General features: G+C 38.9%; 1 protein-coding gene and 2 pseudogenes across 1 annotated transcript; all 3 read right to left on the reverse strand.

Moving 5' to 3' along the window:
- On the reverse strand, positions 352 to 1391 carry LOC102178983 (annotated as a pseudogene).
- LOC102179269 (olfactory receptor 8B3-like) lies at positions 12311 to 13255 on the reverse strand. The gene has a single exon (XM_018042814.1). The coding sequence runs from the start codon at positions 13253 to 13255 to the stop codon at positions 12311 to 12313; it is 945 nt and encodes a 314-aa protein (XP_017898303.1).
- Positions 17495 to 18443, reverse strand: LOC102177502 (annotated as a pseudogene).

Here is a 25880-nt window from a genome sequence, read left to right on the forward strand (position 1 = left end):
AAGTTTTGGAAATGTTTACATCTTTACCATGTCCACATTTTTGTCATTACTTCTCTGTGTTAATGGAGTGGTAAGTAATGACAGCACTGATATAGGAAAGGGCTGTATGTAATGAAAGCAAGAAAGAAAAAAATTGGTCAAACAGCATATTACTCTATGGCATACCTTGGATGAGTTGACACACAAGGGAAATAGTAGTGTTATCATCAGATGGGAAAGGTTATTAGTCCCTACTCTCCAAATGTTATAGGATCAGTTAGGGCTGAGGATGATTTTCCAGTCAAATAGGCCCACAGTGTTACATCATGTGGCAAGAGAAGAATAGCCATCAGACATTAGAGATGAATCCTGTCAAGAAGACATGAGGAAGAACAAAGGAAAATGTGAAAAAAGAACGAGAGGAAGAGGATAAAGTTGAGCAGGAAAAAAAGAAAGACGACAAAGAAAAGGTGGTGTAAATGGTTTGGTTCCGTTTGTAATTCTTTTCAGGATTTTCTTCACAGCAATTCTGACATCCTTATTCCTGAGGCTATATGAGAAGGTTCAGCATGGGTACCACATTGGTGGAAAAGAGTGAGAAAAGTTTCCCTCTTCCACAAACCTAGAAGATGATGGTCTGACATTAGTGAGCAGCCCAAATCCATAAAATAGACCAACTGTTGTAATATGGGAAAACAGGTGCTCAAGGCTTTGGATCAACCTTTAGATGATGGTACATGAAGAATATTGAAAAGAATCAAAGAGTAAGAAATAAAGATAATGAGGTTAGATACTGTTACAACTGTCCCCACAACAGCAGAAACTACAATCTTATTGGCATAAATGCTGCTGCAGATGAGCTGGAGGAGCGGGAAGATGTCACACATGAAATGGTTGATGATACTGGAATCACAAAAGTTCAGCCTCATCATACACCCTGTGTGGACCATGACTCCAGGAAACCCCATCACATACAAACCAGACATCAGCAGAGAACACATCTGAGGGGACACGGCCATTGTGTACAGCAAGGGCTTACAGATGGCCACATAGTGATCATAGGCCATGGCTGTCAACACATGGCACTCAGAGCTGACAAAAAAAGCAGAAGAAAAATACCTGAGACATACATTCTGTAAAGGAGATAGCATATTCTCAAAAATAAAGCTCATTAGCATTTTGGGGGTACAGACAGGTGAGTAACGAAGATCAATAAAAGAGAGATTGAAGACAAAAAAGTACATGGGTTTGTGCAGATGTGAATTTAGACAAATTAGATTCATTAAGCACAAATTGTCCACCACAATGATCATGTAGTTCAGCAGAAACAGGAAAAACAGAGGTAGCTGGAGTTTAGGTTTCTCTGTCAATCCCATAAAGATAAACTCAGTCACAGAGGAGGCATTTTCCATATTCATTTACTACACAGTTGTGATCTGTAGGAACAGGGGCAGAAACTCAGATTCACAATGGACCTTCATGGACTTTCCCTATGTTTCCCGAGTGAGAGCTGGATCTCTTGGTTTATAACCACAGGGTTGTCTAAAGACACTCCTCAAAGCATCCAAAATACAAGACTTGTAATGACTCTTCCTGCAGATTCCTCATTTTCTTCTTTCTGCCCTTACTCCTCTTGTTTGTCTCTGTGCTTAAAAAATACCGGTAAACTCCCAGTGTTTCTACACATCATTCCTCAGTCTCTCCAGGCTCTGTTCAGGATCAGGGCTGAAAAGAACAATAAACAAGTGGTGTTCCTCAGAACCCTCAATTTACACAGTCTGAGGTTTGAAAGGAATGGAGACAAAGGTGATTCAACCCTCACCTTCTTTTTCCTCAATGCCTCACAGACACTGAACCATAGGACTATTTCTACCCTATGATCCTTAGAAAGTCAAAATTTCTCACAAGGAAGAAAACAGTATCCATCACTGTGGTCATTAGTCTTTGACATGCTAAGGGAACAGGCCATAATTTTTATATGAGAATTCTCCCAGAAGGTTTTCTTCACTTGAAAGGACAATATACACCTTCAGTTCAGTTCAGTTCAGTTGCTCCGTCATATCCAACTCTTTGCAACCACATGCACTGCAGCAACCCAGGCCTCCCTGTCCATCACCAACTCCCAGAGTTTACCCAAACTCATGTCATTGAGTCGGTGATGCCATCCAACTATCTCATCCTCTGTCGTTACCTTCTCCTCCTGCCCTCAATCTTTCCCAGCATCAGGGTCTTTGCAAATGAGTCAACTCTTTGCATCAGGTGGCCAAAGTATTGCAGTTTCAGTTTTAGCATCAGTCCTTTCAATGAACACCCAGGACTGATCTGCTTTAGGATGGACTGGTTGGATTTCCTTGCAGTCCAAGGGACTCTCAAGAGTCTTCGCCAACAGCACCGCTCAAAAGCATCAATTATTTGGCACCCAGCTTTCTTTAGTGTCCAATTCTCACACGCATACATGACTACTGGAAAAACCATAGCCTTCAGTAGCTGGACCTTATTGGCAAAGTAATGTCTCTGCTTTTTAATACGCTATCTAGGTTAGTCATAACTTTCCTTCCAAGGAGCACGTGTCTTTTAATTTCATGGCTACAGTCACAATCTGCAGTGATTTTGGAGCCCAAAAAAATAAAGTCAGCCACTGTTTTCCCATCTATTTGCCATGAAGTCATGGGACCAGGTGCCATGATCTTCATTTTCTGAATGTTGAGCTTTAAGCCAACTTTTTCACTCTCCTCTCTCACTTGCATCAGAAGCTCTTTAGTTCTTCTTCACTTTCTGGCATAAAGTTGGTGTCATCTGCATATTTGATGTGATTGATATTTCTCCCAGCAATCTTCATTCCAGCTTGTGCTTCCTCCAGCCCAGGGTTTCTCATGATGTACTCTGCATATAAGTTCAATAAGCATGGTGACAATATACAGCCTTGACGTACTCCTTTTCTTATTTGGAACCAGTCTGTTGTTCTATGTCCAGTTTTAACTGTTGCTTCCTGACCTGCATACAGGTGTCTCAAGAGGCAGGTCAGGTGGTCTGGTATTCCCATCTCTTTCAGAATTTTCCACAGTTTATTGTGATCCACAGAGTCAAAGGCTTTGGGATAGTCAATAAAGCAAAAATAGATGTTTTTCTGGAACTCCTGGTTTTTCGAAGATCCATCGGATGTTGGCCATTTGATCTCTGGTTGCTCTGCCTTTTCTAAATTCAGCTTGAACATCTGGATGTTCACAGTTCACGTATTGCTGAAGCTTGGCTTGGAGAATTTTGAGCATTACTTTACTAGCGTGTGAGATGAGTGCAATTGTGTGGTAGTTTGAACATTCTTTGGCATTGCCTTTCTTTGGAAGTGGAATGAAAACTGACCTTTTCCAGTCCTGTGGCCACTGCTGAGTTTTCCAAATTTTCTGGCATATTGAGTGCAGCATTTTCACAGCATCATCTTTCAGAATTTGAAATAGCTCAACTGGAATTCCATCACCTCTACTAGCTTTATTCATAGTGATGCTTCCTAAGGCCCACTTGACTTCACATTCCAGGATGTCTGGCTCTAGGTGAGTGATCACACCATCTTATTTTTCTGAGTCATGAAGATCTTTTTTGTACAGTTCTTGTGTATTCTTGCCACCTCTTCTTAATATCTTCTGCTTGTGATAGGTCCATACCATTTCTGTCCTTTATTGAGCCCATCTTTGCATGAAATATTCCCTTGGTATCTCTAATTTCCTTGAAGAGATCTCTAGTCTTTACCATTCTATTATTTTCCTCCATTTCTTTGCACTGATCACTGAGGAAGGCTTTCTTATCTCTCCTTGCTATTCTTTGGAACTCTACATTCAAATGGGTATGTCTGTCCTTTTCTCCTTTGCTTTTCACTTCTTTTCTTTTCACAGCTATTTGTAAGGCTTCCTCAGATAGCCATTTTTGTTTTTTGCATTTCTTTGTCTTGGGCATGGTCTTGCTCCCTGTGTCCTTACAATTTCACAAACCTCCATCCATAGTTCATCAGGCACTCTAAGATCTAGTCCCTTAAATCTATTTCTCACTTCCACTGTATAATCATAAGGGATTCGATTTAGGTTATACCTAAATGGTCTAGTGGTTTTCCCTACTTTCTTTAATAAGTCTAAATTTGGCAATAAGGAGATCATGATCTGAGCCGCAGTCAGCTCCTGGTCTTGTTTTTGCTGACTGTATAGAGCTTCTCCCTTTGGCTACAAAGAAAATAATCAATCTGATTTCAGTGTTGACCATCTGGTGATGTCCATGTGTAGAGTCTTCTCTTGTGTTGTTGGAAGAGGGTGTTTGCTATGACCAGTTCGTTCTCTTGACAAAACTCTGTTAGCCTTTGCCCTGCTCCATTCTGTACTCTAAGGCCAAATTTGCCTGTTACTCCAGGTGTTTCTTGACTTCCCACTTTTGCATTCCAGGCCCATAAAATGAAAAGGACATCTTTTTTGGGTGTTAGTTCTCAAAGGTCTTATAGGTCTTCATAGAACCGTTCAACATCAGCTTCTTCAGCATTACTGGTTGGAGCATAGACTTGGATTACTGTGACATTGAATGGTTTGCCTTGGAAACGAACAGAGGTCATTCTGTAATTTTTGAGATTTCATCCAAGTACTGCATTTTGGATTCTTTTGTTGACTATGATGGCTACTCCATTTTTTCTAAGGGATTCCTGCCAGCAGTAGTAGGTGTAATGGTCATCTGAGTTAAATTCACCCATTCTAGTCCATTTTAGTTTGCTGATTCCTAGAATGTTGAGGTTCACACTTGCCATCTCCTGTTTGACCACTTCCAATTTGCCTTGATTCATGGACCTGACATTCCAGGTTCCTATGCAATATTGCTCTTTACAGCATCAGATCTTGATTCTATCACCAGTCACATCCACAGCTGGGTGTTGTTTTTTGCTTTGGCTCTGTCCCTTCATTCTTCTGGAGTTATTTCTCCACTGATCTCCAGTAGCATATTGGGCACCTACCAACCTGGGGGGTTCATCTTTCAGTGTCTTATCTTTTTACCTTTTCATACTGTTCATATCCACCTTAATGAGCTCCAAAACAATCAGTTGACTCAAGTAGAATTCATTTCATACCCTGTAGTTCTGGGAAAATTGATTAGAAGCAGAAAATAATTCTCTCCCTCGTGATTTCAAGTTAAATGAGCCCACTGACAGTAGAAATTAATAGGTTTTTTTCCATTCTGTGTTACAGATCTTTTGAGACACAATATATTACTCAGTTTACAATTTTAAAATAAGTATTCTTCTTAATCCCCAAGGCAGAGGAATGTGTGTTCTGATATTTACTTTCTTTATCATCTCTTGGAGTCTATGCCCAGTTCCTAAAACAAAAGAATGGCTAGAGCATTGTCGCTTTACCATGTGCTTCCAGGTACAGTATTGCAAATCAATAATAATTATATATTTAATCTCCCTCTTGAGCCTCCCTCTCTCCATCATCCCACCCATCCAGGTTGTCACAGAGTGCCAGTCTGGGCAGTGTTCATATAGTGCTATGTAACAGCTTCTCACCATCTACCCATTTTATACATGATAGGGTATATATGTCAATCCTATTCTCTAAATTAGTCCCAATCTCTCTTTTCCCCTTTTTGTTCATAAGTTTTTTTCTCTACATCAGTGTCTCCATTCCTTCCCTGTAAATAGGTTCATCAGTACTGTTTTTCTAGATTCCATATATATGTGTGTGTGTGTGTGTGTGTGTGTGTGTTAACCCTGGTAGCTCAGCTGGTAAAGAATCTGCCTGCAACGCAGGAGACCCCTGTTTGATTCCTGGGTCAGAAAGTTCCCCTGGAGAAGGGATATGCTACCCACTCCAGTATTGTTGCCTGGAGAATCCCCATGGACAGAGGATCCTGGTGGACTACAGTCTACGGGGACACAAACAGTTGGACAAGACCGAGCAACTAAGCACAGCACACATACAATATTTGTTTCTCCCTTTCTGACTTACTTCACTCTGTATAATTGGCCCTAGGTCCATCCAGCTCACTAGGACTGACACAAATGTGTTCCTTTTTATGGCTGAGTAATATTTCAGTGTATATATGTACCACAACTTCATCCATATACCTGTCGCAAACAGTTCAGTTGCTTCTGTGTCCTGACTATTGTAAATAGTGCTACAATGAAATTGGGATATATGTGTCTTTTTCAATTATGGTTTTCCAGTAGTTGGACTGATGAGTCAGTGGTAAAGAACCTGCCTGCCTGCCAACACAGGAGACATAGATGCAGTTTCAATCCCTGGGTCTGGAAGATACCCTGGAGGAGGACATAGCAACCCATTTCAGTGTTCTTGCCTGGTGAATTCCAAGGACAGAGGGACCTGGTGGGCTACAGTTCATAGGATCACAGAGAGTCAGACACAACTGAAGTGACTTAGCATGCATGCACCCACCAGGTTGTTTTATTCCATTTTTTAAGAAATCTCTATACTGTTCTCCATAGTGGCTATATCAATTTATGTTCCCACCAACTGTGCAAGAGTTCTTCCTTTTCTCCACATGCTCTCTAGCAATTATTGTTTGTAGATTTTGATAATGGCCATTCTGACTGGTGTGAGGTGATACCTTACTGTAGTTTTGATGTGCATATCTCTAATAATGAGCTATGTTGAGTACTTTTTTCATGGGTTTATCAGCCACCTGTATGTCTTCTTTGGAGGAATGTCTGTTTAGGTCTTCTGCCCATTTTTCAGTTGGGTTGTCTATTTCTCCCAGAGTGAGTTGTATGAGTTGCTTGTGTATTTTGAAGATTAGTCTTTTGTCAGTTGTCTTATTTGCAATATTTTCTCCCATTCTGAGGGTTGTCTTTTCATTTTGTTTATAGTTTTCTTTGCTGTGCAAAAGCTTTTGCATGCTTAGCTGCTCAGTCATGCCTGACTCTTTGTAACCCCATGGACTGTAGCCTGGTCTGGAGCCCTCCAGGCTCCTCTCCATGGGACTTTCCAGGCAAGAATACCAGAGTGGGGTGCAATTCCCTGCTCCAGAGATATTCCCGACCCAGGGATCGAACTTGCATCTTCTTCCATGTCTCCTGCATTGTAGGCAGGTTCTTTACCCGCTGAGCCATTGGGGGAAGCCCTAGTTTAATCCCATTTTTTAATTTTTATTTTTATTTCCATTACTCTAGGTGGTGGGTCAAAGAGGATCTTGCTGTGATTTATGTCAGAGTGTTCTGCCTACATTTTCCGAGTTTATAGTTTCTGACCTTACATTTAGGTCTTTAAGTTTATTTTTGTGTATAGTGTTAGGAAGTGTTCTAATTTCATTTTTACATGTAGCTGTCCAGTTTTCCCAGCACCACTTATTGAAGAAACTGTCTTTTCTACACTGTATAGTATATTCTTGCCTCTTTTGTCAAAGATAAGTTGCCCATAGGAGCGTCAGTTTATTTCTGGGCTTCCTATCTGGATCCATTGGTCTATATTTCTCTTTTTGTGCCAGTACCAGACTGTTTTGATTACTCTGGCTCTGTAGTATGTTATGAAGGTAGGAAGGTTGATTCTCCAGTTCTGTTTTTCTTTCTTGAGATTACTTTGGCTATTTGAGGTCTTTGGTGTTTCCATAAACTTGTGAATTTTTTTGTTCTAGTTCTGTGAAAAATGTCAATGGTAATTTGATCAGATTGCATTGACTCTATAGACTGCTTTAGATAGTATATTAACTCTCACAATATTGACTCTTCCAATCCAAGAACATGATACATCTCTTCATCTGCTTTGTGTCGTCTTTCATCGGTATCTTGTAGTTTTCTGCATACAGGTCTTTTGTCTCCTTGGGTAGGTTTATTCTGACATATTTTATTCTTTTAGTTGTGATGGTGAGTGGGATTTTTTCCTTAATTTTTCTTTCTGATTTTTTGTTATTAGTGTATAGGAATGCAAGGGATTTTTGTGTATTGATTTTGCACCCTGTGACTTTACTAAATTTATTGATTAGTGCTAGTAATTTTCTGATGGTGTCTTTAGGGTTTTCTATGTACAGTATATCATCTGCAAAGAGTGAGAGTTTTACTTCTTCTTTTCCAATGTAGATTTCTTTTACTTCTTTTTCTTCTTTGATTTCCATGGGTAGACTTCCAAAACTTTGTTGAATAACAGTGGGGAAAGTGGCTATTAATTGTAATTGTCTTCTCTTGTTCCTGATCTTAGAAGAAATGTTTTCAGTTTTCTACCATTGATAATGTTTGCTGTTTTTTACATATTAAAGAACTTTATGAAGTCATTTTAACATAGAAAAACAAATCAAAGGGAAAATCCATTATCCTACCACCACCACCAAAAAAGAAAAGAAAAACCCTCAACATTAAAATAATCATTGCATATGCATTATTAGATATTTCAGATATAACAGAAGTATTTGGGAAAGTCCCCAGTTTCAAAAGTTGTTTACTAGTAAGCAAACCCTGCTGGATCTTCCGCATCGGCTCCTTCAGATCCTCACTCCATCCTTCTGCAACTTTCTCTGGACCCCTCCCTGAAGTTTGGCTTTTGTGGGCTACATCAGTGGCTCCCTGGTCACCTGGTGTCTACTTGGGAACTGTCAGGGGAGGCACTAGCTGAGAGGGAAGGGGGTGGGGAAATTACATGCATGGGACTAAGAAATACAAACCACTAGATAAAACAGAGAAGCAACAAGAATATATTGTATAGTAATTATGACTATTAATTGTGATAATTTTTAACAGAGTACAACATATAAAAGTACCAATATATCATGCTGTACACATGAAATTAATATGAATATGTAAATCAACTATGAAAGTGAAAGTGAAGTCGTCCAATCTTGTCCCACTCTTTGCAACCCCATGGACTGTAGCCCACCAGGCTCCTCCATCCATGGGACTCTCCAGGCAAGAGGACTGGAGTGGGTTGCCATTTCCTTCTCCAGGGGATCTTCCCGACCCAGGGATGGAAGCCAGGTCTCCCGCATTGTAGGCAGATGCTTTCTGTCTGAGCCACCAGTTTGGGCAATGAAGTGAGGGAAGACAAAATAGTTGCTAAAGGACTATTGTCCGGCTCCTAAGTATACATCTAAGGGACTGCACCAAGTTAGGCATATTTCCATGTGCTTACTGGCCATTTACACATGCCATTTACATACATGGATGTGTCTTTCAAATGATTGGCAAATATATGAAACTATTTTATCACTGAAATATATTTTAGTTATTAAATCGCCATGTATTTTGGATACAATAAATTTATCAAATCTATGCACTGCAAATAGTTTTCTAGTACATGGTTTGCTTATGAATATTTTTGATAGGTATTCTAATTTTAATGAAGTTTATCTTTTTTCTCCTCTTTGGGATCTCCTGTTTACTAGAATATGTCTAAGAAGTCTAGGCCTACACAAAGACATTTTCCTATGTTTTCTTTTAGACACATTCGCACCCCACTCCAGCACTCTTGCCTGGAAAATCCCATGGATGGAGGGGCCTGGTAGGCTGCAGTCCATGGGGTCGCGAAGAGTCCGACACGACTGAACGACTTCTCTTTCACTTTTCACTTTCACGCATTGGAGAAGGAAATGGCAACCCGCTCCAGTGTTCTTGCCTGGAGAATCCCAGGGACGGGGGAGCCTCGTGGGCTGCCGTCTATGGGGTCGCACAGAGTCGGACGCGACTGAAGTGACTTAGCAGCAGCAAGTTTTGTGTCTATTATTTTGATCCACTTTAAATTAATTTTTGTGTATGCTGTTAAATAGAGATCATTTAATAGTTTTCTCATGAAAAGTTAATATTTCCAAGCATCAGGTTCTTAGTTTTTCTTTCTCTCTGGAATTGGCTTATTACTTGGTTAAAAAAAATTAACTGTATAGATGAGGATCTTTTTATGAATCTTCTATTTTATCTGTTGTTCATTTGTCTGTTTTATAACAGGAAACTCAGTCTTTATTTGACCATTACACTAAGCTTTAAAATCAGTAAGTTCTTTGTGTCACTTAAAGTTCTCCAAGAAGCAAAAGCCAAGAAATATTAGATTTGCAAGACATTTATTATTTCCCTGATAGCTCAGCTGGTAAAGAATCTACCTGCAATGCAGGATATCCTAGTTCAATTCCTAGGTCAGAAAGATCCACTGGAGAAGGGATAGACTACCTACTCCCGTATTCTTGGGCTTCCCTTGTGGCTCAGCTGGTAAAGAATCTGACTGGAATGTGGGAGACCTGGGTTCGATCCCTGGGCTGGGAAGGTCCCCTGGAGAAGGGAGCTGTTATCCATTCCAGCATTCTGACCTGGAGAATTCCAGGGAATGTATAGTTCATGGGGTCGCAAAAAGTCAGACACAACTGACGGACTTTCACTTTCTTTCACTTTCAAGACACTTATTATTTAAAAAAAAAAAAAAAGTCTATGAAGGCTAAAACAGGGGGCTGAAAATCCATGAGAAAGGCCTTCAGACCTCAATGAAAATCTGACATCTAAGAAAGGAGACAGAGAAGGAAAATCCCAGGCCACAGTGCAGTTCCATAATTCTCATTAATAATGATAGAAAGTCCCTCACCAAGAACTATAACTGTCTATCAGGAGATACATGTATAATATATAACGTATAAAATGGTCAGCTCCTGTGTGACCCACCAAGCTAAACGGTTGGCTGAGGACATCTCAGAGTAAACATGGACTCTGCCTGAACACTATGGTGGATCCAAAGCAGTATAATCTATAGACAGTGACTGGATGCTCCCCACAGCTACTTATCTTGACTGGGAGGTAAGCAGCATGTCTAGAGCTGTGAAAGTCCACCCTCAAAGAAATAAATGATACCCCAAAGTTCTTTCTGATTTATTTATTTACTAGTATTTGTATTTATTATAGTATTCCCTTAATTATTATTTATAACAGTAAAATTTATTATTGTTGTTACTCAAACAAGATAACACAATTTAACAAGTATTTCTTATCCTGCAAATACATCTGATATTCTAAATATACAAGCTGAAAAGGCACTGGAGAAATAGGAAACTTACAGAAAACAGCATCTACTTTAAATCTGTTAATTACCTTATCAGTGAGACAAGGTGCTACAATCAAATGTTGAAATCCTAACCCCCCAATGATGATGATATTAGAAGGACTCTTAGGAGGTACTTAAGTCATGAAGATGGAACCCTCACAATTGAGATTAGTGCATTTTAAACGACATTTCACAGAAATCACTAGCCCCTTCCACCAAGTAAGCATATAATGAGAAGGGTGTGGCCCAGAAATGCACCCTCACTCATTTATGCTGGTACCTTGATCCTAGACTTCCAACATTCAGAACTGTGAGAAATAAATTTCTGTTGTTTATAAAACATTGAGTCTATGTATTTTGTTACACTAGCCTGAATGCACTGAAACAGGTTTAAATAAGCTCAAGAACCATTAACAGGAATATAGTTTATTATCATTAGCATATGATTTTTTCATGATAAATCTCATTAGATGAATAGAACAATGTCTAACATATTTCTCCTAACTTAATGTGCAATATTTTCCTTTAAAGTGATAAATTACAAACTCTGCAGTAAGAACTAGATGCTCTTTTTCAAAATATTTTATGTCATTTTATATAATAATGAATGCCAGTTTTACAATAAAGCAGCCAGTACCCTTACTGGGATCCTAAGGTACATGTGTATTATTCCTTTAATTGTATTCTGTCAATGCCATCTTTGGCAATAAAAGATGGAACTACATATATTCTCTTTAATATTACACGACCTGGGCTGATGGAGGCTCTCAAAAACAGGTGATACTATGGTACAGATTTTGCAATTTGCCAAGGGAATAAGAAAGGACAAAACTAAAAAGTAATTTGGTAAGAAACATAGAACAAAAGGAAAAGATCAGAGAATATGATAACACTTTAAGCTATATACTAGTTTGTATTTAAGATAATTGATTGAATCCTGTTGCCTATACCAACAATATTATCAACAAACATGAGAATGCTTCTGTAGTATTTGGCACTTCTGTGTTTAGATAGGCAAAGTGTAATTTTAAATTTCTATGATTTATGCCTTATCACATTTGTACAGAGTAGGAGTAACACAGAAGACAGAAATATAAAAAATTATATTTAAAAAAGTCAGCATATCTGTTCCTTTTATAAACAAGTTACTGTTCAGTAAACTGATATGAGGTACAAGAAATACAGGGGACAAATATGAGAGAAGACCAGCAATGAGGAAGTAATAAGACAAGTCTATTATTCCAAATATAACACAATCTGTGGCAACAACAGTGATAAACAAAGAATCTTCTTGAAAAACAACAATAAAAACTTGAGTTGCTTTACAATATTGCCACTTCAAATTAGAACATGGTTCTCCTCTGGGTTCTAAACAGGGATTTCCTCACTGTCAGTTTGATATCCTTGTTCCTCAAACTGTAAATCAAAGGATTGAGCATGGGCACCACATTAGTATAAAAAACAGAAGAAATTTTCCCCAGTTCCATAGATTCAGGAGAAGAATATTTAAGGTACATGAATGCGGCAGAACCAAAAAATAGAGAAAGAGCAATCATGTGGGAGCTACAGGTACTGAAGGCTTTTGATCTTCCTTGAGAAGATTTGATATGAAGAATGTTAGTGAGGATGAAGATGTAAGAAATCAGGATGGTAAAACTGGGTACTGTGATGTTAATACCCACGACAATGAGAACTACCACCTCATTGGCATAGGTGCTGGTACAAGAGAGTTGGAGGAGTGGGAGGATGTCACACAAGTAATGGTTGATGACATTCACATTGCAGAAGGTTAGTCTAAGCATGCACCCTGTGTGGGCAGATGCTCCAGCAAAACCCATCACATATGCCGCCAAAGAGAGCACCAAACAGACCTGATGGGACATGGAGACCTTATACAGCAAGGGATTACAGATGGCCACGTAGCGATCATAGGCCATTGAGGTCAACATATAGCACTCAGAGATGACAAAAAAGAGAAAGAAAAACAGCTGAGTCATGCACCCCACATACGAGATGGTATTCTCCCTGAATACAAAGTTCATCAGCATCTTGGGGGTAAAAACAGAAGAGTAACAGAGATCAATGAAGGACAGGTTGAAGAGGAAATAGTACATGGGGGTGTGGAGGTGAGAATTTAGACCAATAAGAATGATCAAGCCCAGGTTGCCCACCATGGTGACAACATAGATCATTAGAAACAGGTGAAAGAGGGGTTGCTGGAGCTCTGGACGGTCTGTTAATCCAGCAAGAATAAATTCAGTCACTAAAGAGTCATTTCTAGCCAGCATCCTATTCTCAACTTCAGAAATCTGTGAGAACAGAAGAAAATTTTATTAGCAGGGAACACAGCTCTGTCCTTACAAAATCACTTTTATATGAGTTTTACTTATGAGGCAGTGTCTCAGACTGGCAGAAATCATGTAAGTCCTCCTCTGCTTCATAGTGTCTGGAGGCACACGCATCTCACCATTTAAATCACTCTTTTTTATTAAATTTATTTATTTTTAATTAAAGGATAATTATTTTACAAAATTGCATTGTTATCTACCAAACATCAACATGAATCAGCCATAGGTTTACCCATGTCCCCTCCTGTCTTTTCCTTTCATGAGTTGTATGGGACAAATCATGGCTCTAACTTTACTTTTACTAAAAGATAGCGTGATGGGGTGGCTGAGGAACAAATCTACCTGTTGATGAGTTTCAGTGATGGGACTGTATCCCTATCTCTTTAACCTACTCATCTCACCAGTCACTTTTTCATTCCTACTCAAGTTTCCATCACTCTATTAGATATCTCAGTTTCCCTATGATGACCTTCAAGAAAGAGAGAATTCCTATAGAGCAGAAGGCCACACCAATATTCTGCCTCCTGGAAGAAAGTCATTAACAGTCTATAGGATTTACAGACACTTTACTATAAGATATTACAAAGTCAATAATTGGTAACAGGTATTGAGGAGAACCTTGATGGCCTAAACTTTATACTTAACCATATACTCCATTGTTTCTACACATTCTCCTGCTCTATTCCATCCTAGAAGAACAGAGGATGAATAAAAAAAGGTGGATGTACTTTACCATGTTTTGTAGGATGGCATGAAAGAGAAATAAATTAATTTAGGTGCTGATTAAATTAGCTGTTAAGTTAGTGAAAACAAACCAAGCTGTATTCTTATTATGACATATAAAGTTGTATAATACATATATTTCAACAAAAAAAATTTTAGGAGAAAAATATTTTCTTCCTCTGATATTGCTATGCTCTGGATTTGTCACTTGGAACTGCTATAGTTCCCCTGTTCCAGAATGAGGACAAGGCCAACACAGACAATATGCTCAGAATACAAGCAGTCAAGTCAGAGATCCAGACCTTGGAGTTTCTTGTTATTCAATATAAATACTTTTCCTCATTTTTTAGCCACGAGAGAAAAATAAACCTTGTTAACTCACATTCCTTCTATTAAGGGAACTCAGTGCTGAGGGAGCTTTATATGTGTTTCACCTCCACCCTTCTGGAAGAGCTGGCTTTGGAGATATCAACGCTGAGCAAATGTAGTCACAGAATCTTCTCCCTGTGTTGGCAAAAGAGTCAGAGTACTGATATGACAGTCTGAATTACAGGAGTTAGTCTAAGGTTCAGGTTAAAGTTGTAGCTATAAATCTATTAGGAGACTATAAAGGGAAACCACAAACTAGGCAGCTACACCACCATGTTATAGAGCACATGGCATTTGCTTAAGGCTTGTAATTTTTTTATACCTGATTAGAAATCCAGGGGTAAGTCTCCCCTAAGACGTTTCCATTGTGATACGCTCTGCAGGCAAGAAATTGGTGTCTATTTTTACACCTTAATCATGACAGTAAATGTTAGTTTTCCTTCAGGGAACATACATCCCCTGGGACATAGAAAAAGATACTCTCTGTGCTTCATAAAAATGAAAATAATTAATGTCACTGAAAATTTCATTAACTGTCATTCCAGGTAACATATTAATTTTTGTAAAAATTTATAAACACTTCAGTAAAGGTTACTTGCTTTGTTAAATAGATCATCTTTAAATATTTATGAACATTTTATAGACATATAGTAAAAGGATATTTTTATTGCTTTTAGACATTATTGTTTCAGTAAAATGCTATTAGGTATAATTCTAATCCAACATTCCATGAAAATTTACTTTGGGCTGTTCTGACTCAGTATGTCTTTGCTTTTAATAAATTAAGTCTATAAGAAAATCAGGAGCTTCCCTGGTAGATCAGCTGGTAAAGAATCTGCCTGGAATCCAGAAGACCCTGGCTCAATTTCTGGATCAGAAAGACCCCCTGGAGAAGAGATAGGCTACCCACTCCAGTATTCTTGGGCTACCTTGGTGGCTCAGACAGCAAAGAATCCACCAGCAATGTGGGAGACCTGGGTTCAATCCCTGAGTTGGGAAGATCTCCTGGAGGAGGGCATGGCAACCCACTCCAATATTCTTGCTTGGAGAATCCCCATGGACAGAGCAGCCTGGAGGGCTACAGTCCATGGAGTTGCAAAGAATCGGACATGACTGAGTGACTAAGCATAGAGCACATAAGAAAATCACTGTTCAAAGACTTCTTTTTTTTGTCTCTTTTTTAAAATATAAATTTATTTCAATTGGAGGTTAATTACTTTACAATATTGTATTGGTTTTGCCGTACATCAACATGAATCCACCATTAAGAAAATATGACTTTAGAACTCCTAGATATGTATTAAGGAGAAGGCAATGGCACCAGACTCCAGTACTCTTGCCTGGAATTTTCCATGGATGGAGGAGCCTGGTGGGCTGCAGTCCATGGGGTCGTGAAGAGCCGGACACGACTGAGCGACTTCACTTTCACTTTTCACTTTCATGCATTGGAGAAGGAAATGGCAACCCGCTCCAGTGTTCTTGCCTGGAGAATCCCAGGGACAGGGGAGCCTGATGGGCTGCTGTCTATGGGGTCACACAGAGTCAGACACGACTGAAGCGACTTAGCAGCAGCAGCAGATAATGTATTAACTTCACTTTGTGCTTCTGAGATTGCAGCTAACATTTATTTTGAAATAAGTATAGATTCACAGGGAGTTGCTAAAATAATGTAGAGTCCCTTGAGCTCCATCTAGCTTCCTATCATGATGACATCTTTCACAATTGCTGTGTAACAGTAAAACCAGAAAACGGACACTGGTTTAGTAATGGTAACAAGACTTCAGGACTACAGACAGTGAGATTTTAGCAGTTTTATATGCACTGAGTGTTTACATTGTGTGTGTGTACATGTGTGTAGATCTATGCAATTTGATCCTTTGTATATATTCATGTAGCAACACCATGACTGGATACAGAACTGTTTCACTACCTTTAGAAATTTTTATATGACTCTTTTAGTCACACCCATCCCCTTCCACCTTCATCTCTGTTTTCTCCATCTCCATCTCTTTCATCTCCACCTCAATAGTCAAGTCGTTTGGCAGATAATAAATGAAATCAAACAATATGCAATCTCTGAGACTGGCTTTTTTCACTAGTTATGATGCCTTTAATGTTCATCCCATTTGTTGCATGTATCAATAGCCATTTCCTTTACTGTTGAGTAGCATTCCATTTTTTACAATTTAAGTTTATTCCACCTTCAGTAGTAATTTAAATATTACTCTATTCTGGTATTTATACAAAGGTAAATCTGTTTTATTTATAAAAAATGTTTCAGGGGCAGAGGCTAGAAATCACAGATGAAGCTGGTTCTTCTCTGAATCTTCTTTAAGCCAATCTGAGTTAAGGCTCTCATTCTTCTTTCTCTAAGAATAAAGACTGAGACCTCCAGATTTTTAGCAGGTATTTAATAACCGGTCAAGACAAGGGGAAAGCAAGGGATGCCCTTCCACTACACTTTGTGAGAGTGTGCAGCATCATTACCAGTGAAAAGCAAATTAGTCAGGAAAAGGCATTTGGTTATAACAAAACTTCTATTATCTAAATTTATTATCACTCATTCAATCCCAGTACACATGTGATAGAATTGCAAGTCAATACCAGTGTGAGAATCACATTTACCATCTGGAGTGCAGTGCTTGTGTACAGTTTTCTTCTCCCCCTTTTCTCCTTCCAGTGTACAGTCAAATAAGTAGGAGACACCATCAAAGAAAGAATTTACAGATACACAAAAGGGAAAGTCTACCATGAATCCTATGATGCTAGATTAGAGTCAGAGATAGCATGTCTCTATTAAATATATATCAAGATTCATTGTTATTCAGTCCCTAAGTCATATCTGACTCTTTGAAACCCCAAAGACTTGCAGCACACCATAGGAGCCACAGTTTTATGCCACACTTTCTTAGATTTTACCTTCAAAACACAATGGAGATTTGAGAAAGAACCACCTTAGCACTCACAGGGGAGGGAAAGAGTAATATTAGAAACAATTACTAGTAACAAATAGTACTAATTATTGGTAACAAATACTATTAATTATTAGTAAAAAATAGTAATAACAAATAGTACAAAAAATTCCACTTAGAACACCCTTTTCCTCAAAGTCTTACTCAGTGCAACTTGGACATCTTTGTTCCTCAAACTGTAGATGAAAGGATTCACCATTGGCCCCACAATGGTGTAAAAGACTGTGGACACTTTATCTTCATCCAGAGACCCAGCAGGAAAAGGCTTGAGATACATGAATGCAGATGATCCAAAGAAAAGAGAAACCACGATTATATGGGAGCTGCAGGTACTGAAGGCTTTGGACCTACCCTCTGCAGAACGGATGTGGAGGATGTTGGAGAGGATCAAGGATATAGGAAACAGAGATGGTGACACTGGGCACTATGACATTGACACTCCACCACAGTGAAAACCAACCAGCTCATTTGATGGAGGTGCTTGTGCAGGAGAGCTGGAGGAGAGGAGGAATGTCACACATGTAGTGATTGATGATGTTTCCATCACAGAAGGAGAGTCGCAGCATGCACCCAGTGTGGGCCATGGCACCCACAAGCCCCATGGTGTATACACCCACCGTCAGCAGGAGGCAGACCTGATGGGACATGGAGACCTTGTACAGCAGGGGCTTACAGATGGCCACGTATCGGTCATAGGCCATTGACGTCAAAATACAGCACTCATCAATAACAAAGAAGGAGAAGAAGCAGAGCTGAGTCATGCACTCTGCATAAGGGATGATGTTCTGGCTTACAAAACTCATCAGCATTTTAGGGGTAATGACAGAGGAGTGGCAGAGATCAATGAAGGAAAGGTTGAAGAGAAAGTAGTACATGGGAGTGTGCAGGTGAGGGTTCAGACCAATAAGAATAATCAAGCCAATGTTCCCTGCCACAGTGACCACATAAATTGCTAAGAAAATGAAAAAGAGAGGCAGCTGGAGTTCTGGCTGCTGTGTTAAACCCAGCAGGATAAACTCAGTCACTGAAGATTCATTCCCTGGGGCCATTCTTCCCTAGGACATACCTGTGGGAACAGGACAGAGGGTAACGTTAAAATGAGTACCCCGCTCTCTCCACCCAATCCCACTCTAATGAGATAGACCCAGAATGTGAGAAGGAACCCCAGCCCACCCCTCTGTGCCTTTTTCTCTTCTGTATAAACGCTGAAGGAATTTTTAAAGATGTGTATCAAAAACACTAATGGGCAAGTTCCACAGGGAAAAGATTCAGTAACCCTGAACCTCATGACAACAGCATCTCTGCTCCACTTCTGCTCTGACAGTTTACCAGGCCCACCCAATGATCAGTGGTCATCTCAGCAGAGAGAAGGCATGTCATTTCAGGAAGTCCCAGGCTTCCACAGATGAGGTTTGGAAGACGAGTAACAGGACAGATAAAATTCAACACTCACCTCATGAGGACCTCAATCCTGCTGGATTAATTGAGCTCAGAGAAACAAAGTCACTGTCATCCTTCCCGAATGTCAGATAGAGGACTTCTACAAGCTCTCTGAAAGGTCCTAATGTCTCTCCTTGCTAAATTCAGCACAGAATCAGATCAAAATGAAGATTTGGGTCAGTTTTGGAAGCTTCCAAATGACAAAATCAAGGTCAGCTCACCTTATTAACTCTTCTCCATCATTTGCACAGAAGGGCAAGTGGCTCTGATGAATTTTGAGGGAGAACAACCTAAAACAGAGTTTTCTGTTGTTTTGTTTTCAGTGAATTTTAGACTAATGAAGCCAGAGCACAGACCTCAATAGCTCTGGCTCTGAGATGCCACGAGTTACAGGTCATGATTTTTGATGGTGGCTTTGCAGAGTGTTCTCTCCAGACTAGGAAGTGTAAATAGCATCTGCTGGTGCCCAAGGAGCCACCTGCTAATATGACCCATGGGTTTTTATGAATTGGGAAATCCTAGGAACCTGATTAAAAGAACTATGTTTTCTTAGTGTTTTCCCCAGAGGTCAGACTTTGAGGCAAAAAGAAATTACCTGCTTCACATATTCAGCCTAGTTCATGATAACAACACTGACTTATTGGAAGTATACTATTTTACAGACCTTTTAGTTTCTTATAAAATAGGACATATACCCAAATAGAAAAGCAGAATCTCCCCGGCATCCATGTGGTTTCTCTCTAGCATCTATCACCATATGAAATACTATACATTTATTTGTTCCTTGCATGTTCTCACCACACATAAACACGCATTTATGTACTCACAAACATTTTAACCTAAGCTATATATTTTTTTCTATTTTCTTCAGTTATTTCTGCAGCACCTCAGAGCAATACTTGGCACATAATAGGCACCCAATAAATATTTGTATAATAAAAGAATAAAGGAATGAGTATCCCTTTCCCATCTTTCCTAGAACATATGTTGGACACTACAACAAAATTCTTGCCCTGCAGGCAAAGGCTTATGTAGTGCTGGTGTTTTTCTTTGCAGACCTGAGTGTGAGACAGGAAAGACATCAGTAAGGCATGTAAGGTCACTGCTAAACTCTTAGATATCATCTAAGAGCACTTCAGATCAAAGCTGCTGAATTCAGAGAAAATAATATAATTGTCATCTTCCCTGAATGTCACAAAGAGGATTTGCACAAATTGTGAGAAATGCCTCAATGTCTCTCCCTGACAGCATAGATGAAAAGGCAGATTTGGGTCAATAGAAGGTTTCAAATGCCAAAATCAAGGTCAGCTCACTATCGGAAGCCATTAGGAACCATTCGAGATTTTTATTTCTCTTTTTTACATAGGATTGAAATCATCTAAGTGCAAGCTTAGAAAGATTAATATGGCAATGGCTGGTAGAATGGCCTGGCATAAGAGAGACTGGAGACAAAGTGACTCACAAGGGCAATTAAAATGATCAATGAATGATAAAAATGCCCTGAATTAACTTTGCCATTGTGAATAATTCCAAGAAACAAACACATGCAAGAGATACTGAAAGGGAAAGTCAGTAGAGCTTCTCAGAAATGGGATAGAAATAGACAAAAATCCCAAAGATATTAGCCTAGGTGCTAGGTTAAACTATGATGTTACTACAAACAGAAAATTCAGAAAGAATAGGAATGCTCACAAACATTATGCATTCAGTTGTGAACATGCTGATCTTGAGTTCCCAGCTTGACAAGCAAGTAGAAGTATGGGAACCCACTGCAGTATTTTTGCCTGAAAAATCCCATGAACAGAGAAGCCTGGTGGGTTACATAGTCCATGGGGTCACAAAGAGTTGGACACAACTGAGCAACTAAAAAGAAGCATACAACTCAAATAAGGGTAAATAATGCTCAAGAGGAAGACCAGAATCTGATTAAAAAAAAAAAAAAAGATCTGGGGACCATTACCACAGAGATTAAAGTCATGGAGTTGGGCGAACTCAATAAGAAAGAATAAAGAGAGCAGAGACACAAGAAAAATATTTGGAAAACCTTTCGTATGGATTACACATAGGATATTTGAAAACCCAATCATTACTAAAATGAGTCCCAACTATTATTACCAAATCCTTTAGAAATAACAAGAGTACCAAAATTTACTCAGGACAAAATTAAAATGTGTCCCACAAGATAAACATTTTTGGGCTTAGTCTTGATGAGGACCTTAGAGGTTCATTAAAACATGTGTTTTCTATGAAAATGTTAGTTTTATTTAGGTGATGCAGGAAACAGAAACACTCCCTCCAAGTTTATATTACATGAAGTCACATTACAAGAAAGTTTATGGCAAAGTGCTAAGCTAAAGTTAAAGGTCATTCTTTCATCTTTAACACAACCAGTGTAAATACAGGCAGAGAAATGATTGTAGAGATACTCAGCTTTTTCCTAACATTGCAAAACTAACTCATTACCCTCCTTTCTTCTATCTACATAATGGTCACAGTAGTCTGATTTAGTTATAACAAAATGTGTCAAACAGTTATCCTCTTCACTGAGCTTTATCTTTTGCTAATTCCTGGCTCCTTTTCTTAACTCAAGCCCAATATGTTCTAACTTAACAAAGTCAGCAGTAAATTAAGTTTCATACTATACTATCATAAAGGTGCATAAAATGTAAATCTTTTTTTAACTAAATAAGATTTTAATTTGCAGTATTATGTCACACTGAGCTAAGCTGCTGCAAACATCCAGAATCATTGGCAACCTAGATGCCCATTGGCAGATGAATGGATAAGAAACCTGTGGTACATATACACAATGGAGTATTACTCAACCATTAAAAAGAATACATTTGAATCAGTTCTAATGAGGTGGATGAAACTGGAGCCTATTATACAGACTGAAGTAAGTCACAAAGAAAAACACCAATACAGTATACTAATGCATATATATGGAATTTAGAAAGATGGTAACGATAACCCTGTATGCAAGACAGCAAAAGAGACACAGATGTATAGAACAGTCTTTTGGACTCTGTGGGAGAGAGAAAAGGTGGGATGATTTGGGAGAATGGCATTGAAATATGTATAATATCATATATGAAATGAATCGCCAGTCCAGGTTTGATGCAGGATCTAGGCTGGTGCACTGGGATGACCCAGAGGGATGGTACGAGGAGGGAGGAGGGAAGGGGGTCAGGATGGGGAATATGTGTATACCTGTGGTGGATTCATGTTGATGTATGGCAAAACCAATACAATATTGTAAAGTAGTTGACCTCCAATTAAAATAAATAAATTTATATTTAAAATAAAAGAAAATTAAATCTACAAGTGCCAGAAAGGAGATGGGAAGGCAGAATCTAATTCGGCAGATCTGAGGTGAGGTTCTAGATTCTGATTTTTTTTTTTTTAAGGTGTAAAGTCTGGTCTAAATTCATGTTTTTGCACAGGGAAATCTGGTCCTTCTCGCACCAATTGTTATGGAGACTATCATTTCTCCATTGATTTCTTTTGCTCTTTTGTCAAAGATCAGTTGACTATATTGTGTAGGACAACTTCCAGATTCTTTTAATCCACTGTCTTTTCCTTCAACACCACACTGACTTGTTGTCTATAGGTTTATAGGGAGTCTTGGGCTTTGCAGGTGGCACTAGTGGTAAAGAACCCAACCGCCAATGCAGAAGACATAACAGATGCAGGTTCATTCCCTGGGTGGGGGAAATCCCCTGTAGGAGAGCATGGCAGCCCACTCCAGTATTTGTGCCTGGAAAATTCCATGGACAGAGGAGCTTGATGGTCCTCAGTCCATAGGGTCCCAAAGAGTCTGACAGGGCTGAACTGAATTAACATGCATACACACATAGAATCTTAAAGTTGGACAGTCTCTCTCCTGTAGCTTTGCTCTCCTTCACTACTGTATTTGATATTCTGGGTCTTTTGCCTTTCTATATAAACTTTAGAATCAGTTTTTGTTTTCATTTCTTGATTTTATTTATTTGGTTGCTCCAGGTCTTAGTTGCTGCATTGTTGTTGCTTCGTCGCTAAGTTGTGTCCAATTCTTTCGTGACCCCGTGCACTGTACCCCACCAGGCTCCTCTGTTCATGGGATTTCCCAGGTAAGAGTACTGGAAAGGGTTGCCATTTCCTTCTCCAGAGGATCGCCCCATCCAGGGAGCAAACCCGCATCACCTGCATTGCAGGTAGATTCCTTACCACTGAGCCACCTTTTGTTCATTTGTTTGTTTGGTAGTTCTTGCTGTCAATTTTGAAGGATTGTCTACAGAGAAAATCATATCATCTGACAACATAGGCAGCCATATTTCTTTTTTTCCAGGATGTATTTAAAAACTGTTTAAAGTTATCATTCCAAGATACAGACTCAAATATTAATATGTTTGAAAAAAAATGTACCTAGACATCCTTTGTCCTAAGGAAAATCAAATCAAAATTATAATGAGATACTACTGCATGCACACCAGAACAGTTAAAATTAATAAGACTGTCTACACCAAGTGTACATTTGGATGTGGCACTCCTGGAGCTTTCATACACTGCTGTTAGAAGAGAAAAAATTTGACAGATACTTTAGAAAGCAAACTGGCATTTTCTAATAAAGTTTCATATCTAGGTAGCATCTGATCCAGACATTCCACCACTGTTATACATCCAGAAAAATTAGTGCATGTAAAAAAAAAAATACTTGTACAAGAATGTTTACTGAGGTTTTAATAGCCAAATTTCCATCAAGGAAATGAAATTGTAGAAAATATATTCAATGAGATATTTCTCAATAAAATTTTTTAAAAATGCTCTATCACATGTACCAATGTGGTTGAAATACAAAAATCATTATGTTCAAGAAAGACATAAGACCCAAAAGAGTATAAACAGTATGATTTTATTTGTAAGATTTTTTGTTGTTGTTGTTGTTGGTACAAGGAATAATGACTTTATTCAGGAAGCCAGCAGACAAAGAAGAACCATTTTACCTGAGTTAGAATTCAGGCTTTTTTGTACTAAAAGGAGAGGAGGTGTGACTGGTTGTTGAAGATTCTTGATTCTTTTTTTTAATATTAATTTGTTTATTCGGAGGCTAATTACTTTACAATATTGTATTGGTTTTGCCATACATTGACATGAATACTCCATGGGTGTACATGTGTTCCCCATCCTGAACCCCCCTCCCACTTCCCTCCCCATACCATCCCTCTGGGTCATCCCAGTGCACCAGCCCCAAGCATCCTGTATCATGCATCAAACCTGGACTGGCGATTCATTTCATATATGATAATATAAAAGTTTCAATGTCATTCTCCCAAATCATCCCACCCTCACCCTCTCCCACAAAGTCCAAAAGACTATTCTACACATCTGTGTCTCTTTTGCTGTCTCGCATACAGGGTTATCATTACCATCTTTCTAAATTCCATATATATGCATTAGTATACTGCATTGGTGTTTTTCTTTGTGGCTTACTTCAGTCTGTATAATAGGTTCCAGTTTCACCCACCTCATTAGAACTGATTCAAATGTACTCTTTTTTAATGGCTGAAAAATATTCCAACGTGTATATGTACCACAGCTTTCTTATCCATTCGTCTGCTGATGGACTTCTAGGTAGCTTCCATGTCCTGGCTATTATAAACAGTGCTGCGATGAACACTGGGGTACATGTGTCTCTTTCAGTTCTGGTTTCCCCAGTGTTTATGCCCAGAAGTGGGATTGCTGGGTCATAAGGCAGTTCTATTTCCAGTTTTTTAAGGAATCTCCACACTGTCTCCATCGTGGCTGTACTGGTTTGCATTCCCACCAACAGTGTAAGAGGGTTCCCTTTTCTCCACACTCTCTCCAGCATTGATTGCTTGTAGACTTTTGGATCTCAGCCATTCTGACTGGCGTGAAATGGTACCTCATTGTGGTTTTGATTTGCATTTCTCTGATCATGAGTGATGTTGAGCATCTTTTCATGTGTTTGTTAGCCATCTGTATGTCTTCTTTGGAGAAATGTCTACTGAGTTCTTTGGCCCATTTTTTGATTGGGTGGTTTATTTTTCTGGAATTGAGCTGCATAAGTTGCTTGTATATTTTTGAGATTAGTTGTTTGTCAGTTGCTTCATTTGCTATTACTTTCTCCCATTCTGAAGGCTGTCTTTTCACCTTGCTTAGATTTTCCTTTGTTGTGCAGAAGCCTTTAATTTTAATTAGGTCCCACTTGTTTATTTTTGCTTTTATTTCCAATATTCTGGAAGGTGGGTCATAGGGGATCCTGCTGTGATTTATGTCAGAGAGTGTTTTGCCTATGTTCTCCTCTAGGAGTTTTATAGTTTCTGGTCTTACATTTAGATATTTAAACCATTTTGAGTTTATTTTTGCATATGTTGTTAGAAAGTGCTCTAGTTTCATTTTTTTAAAAGTGGTTGACCAGTTTTCCCAGCACCACTTGTTAAAGAGATTGTCTTCCCTCCATTGTATATTCTTGCCTCTTTTGTCGAAGATAAGGTGTCCATAGGTGTGTGGATTTATCTCTGGGCTTTCTATTTTGTTCCATTGATCTATATTTCTGTCTTTGTGCCAGTACCATACTGTCTTGATGACTGTGGCTTTGTAGTAGAGCCTGAAGTCAGGCAAGTTGATTGCTCCAGTTCCATTCTTCTTTCTCAAGATTGCTTTGGCTATTCTAGGTTTTCTGTATTTCCATACAAATTGTGAAATTATTTGTTCTAGTTCTGTGAAAAATACCGTTGGTAGCTTGATAGGGATGTAATATTTTTTTAAGAACAGGAAAAATTATTTGAAGTGACAGAAATGAGAGCTGTTACCTCAACTGGTGCCTGGGAGTTTGCTATTGATTAGAAAGTGACACAAGGGAAATTTCTGGGGTCATATAAATATTCCATATCTTTTTCTGGGTGGTGATTAAATAAGTTTATACTTAGGTATAATCAGTTTGATTTTGGTGTTGACCATCTAGTGATGTCCATGTGTAGAGTCTTCTCTTGTGTTGTTGGAAGAGGGTGTTTGCTATGACCAGTGCGTTTTCTTGGCAAAACTCTATTAGCCTTTGCCCT

Source organism: Capra hircus, chromosome 29, assembly GCF_001704415.2.
Source record: "Capra hircus breed San Clemente chromosome 29, ASM170441v1, whole genome shotgun sequence".
Taxonomy (NCBI): domain Eukaryota; kingdom Metazoa; phylum Chordata; class Mammalia; order Artiodactyla; family Bovidae; genus Capra; species Capra hircus.

Coding starts and splice junctions, on each gene's coding strand:
- LOC102179269 (XM_018042814.1), bottom strand. CDS start 13,255: ATGCTGGCTAGAAATGACTCTTTAGTGACTGAATTTATTCTTGCTGGA.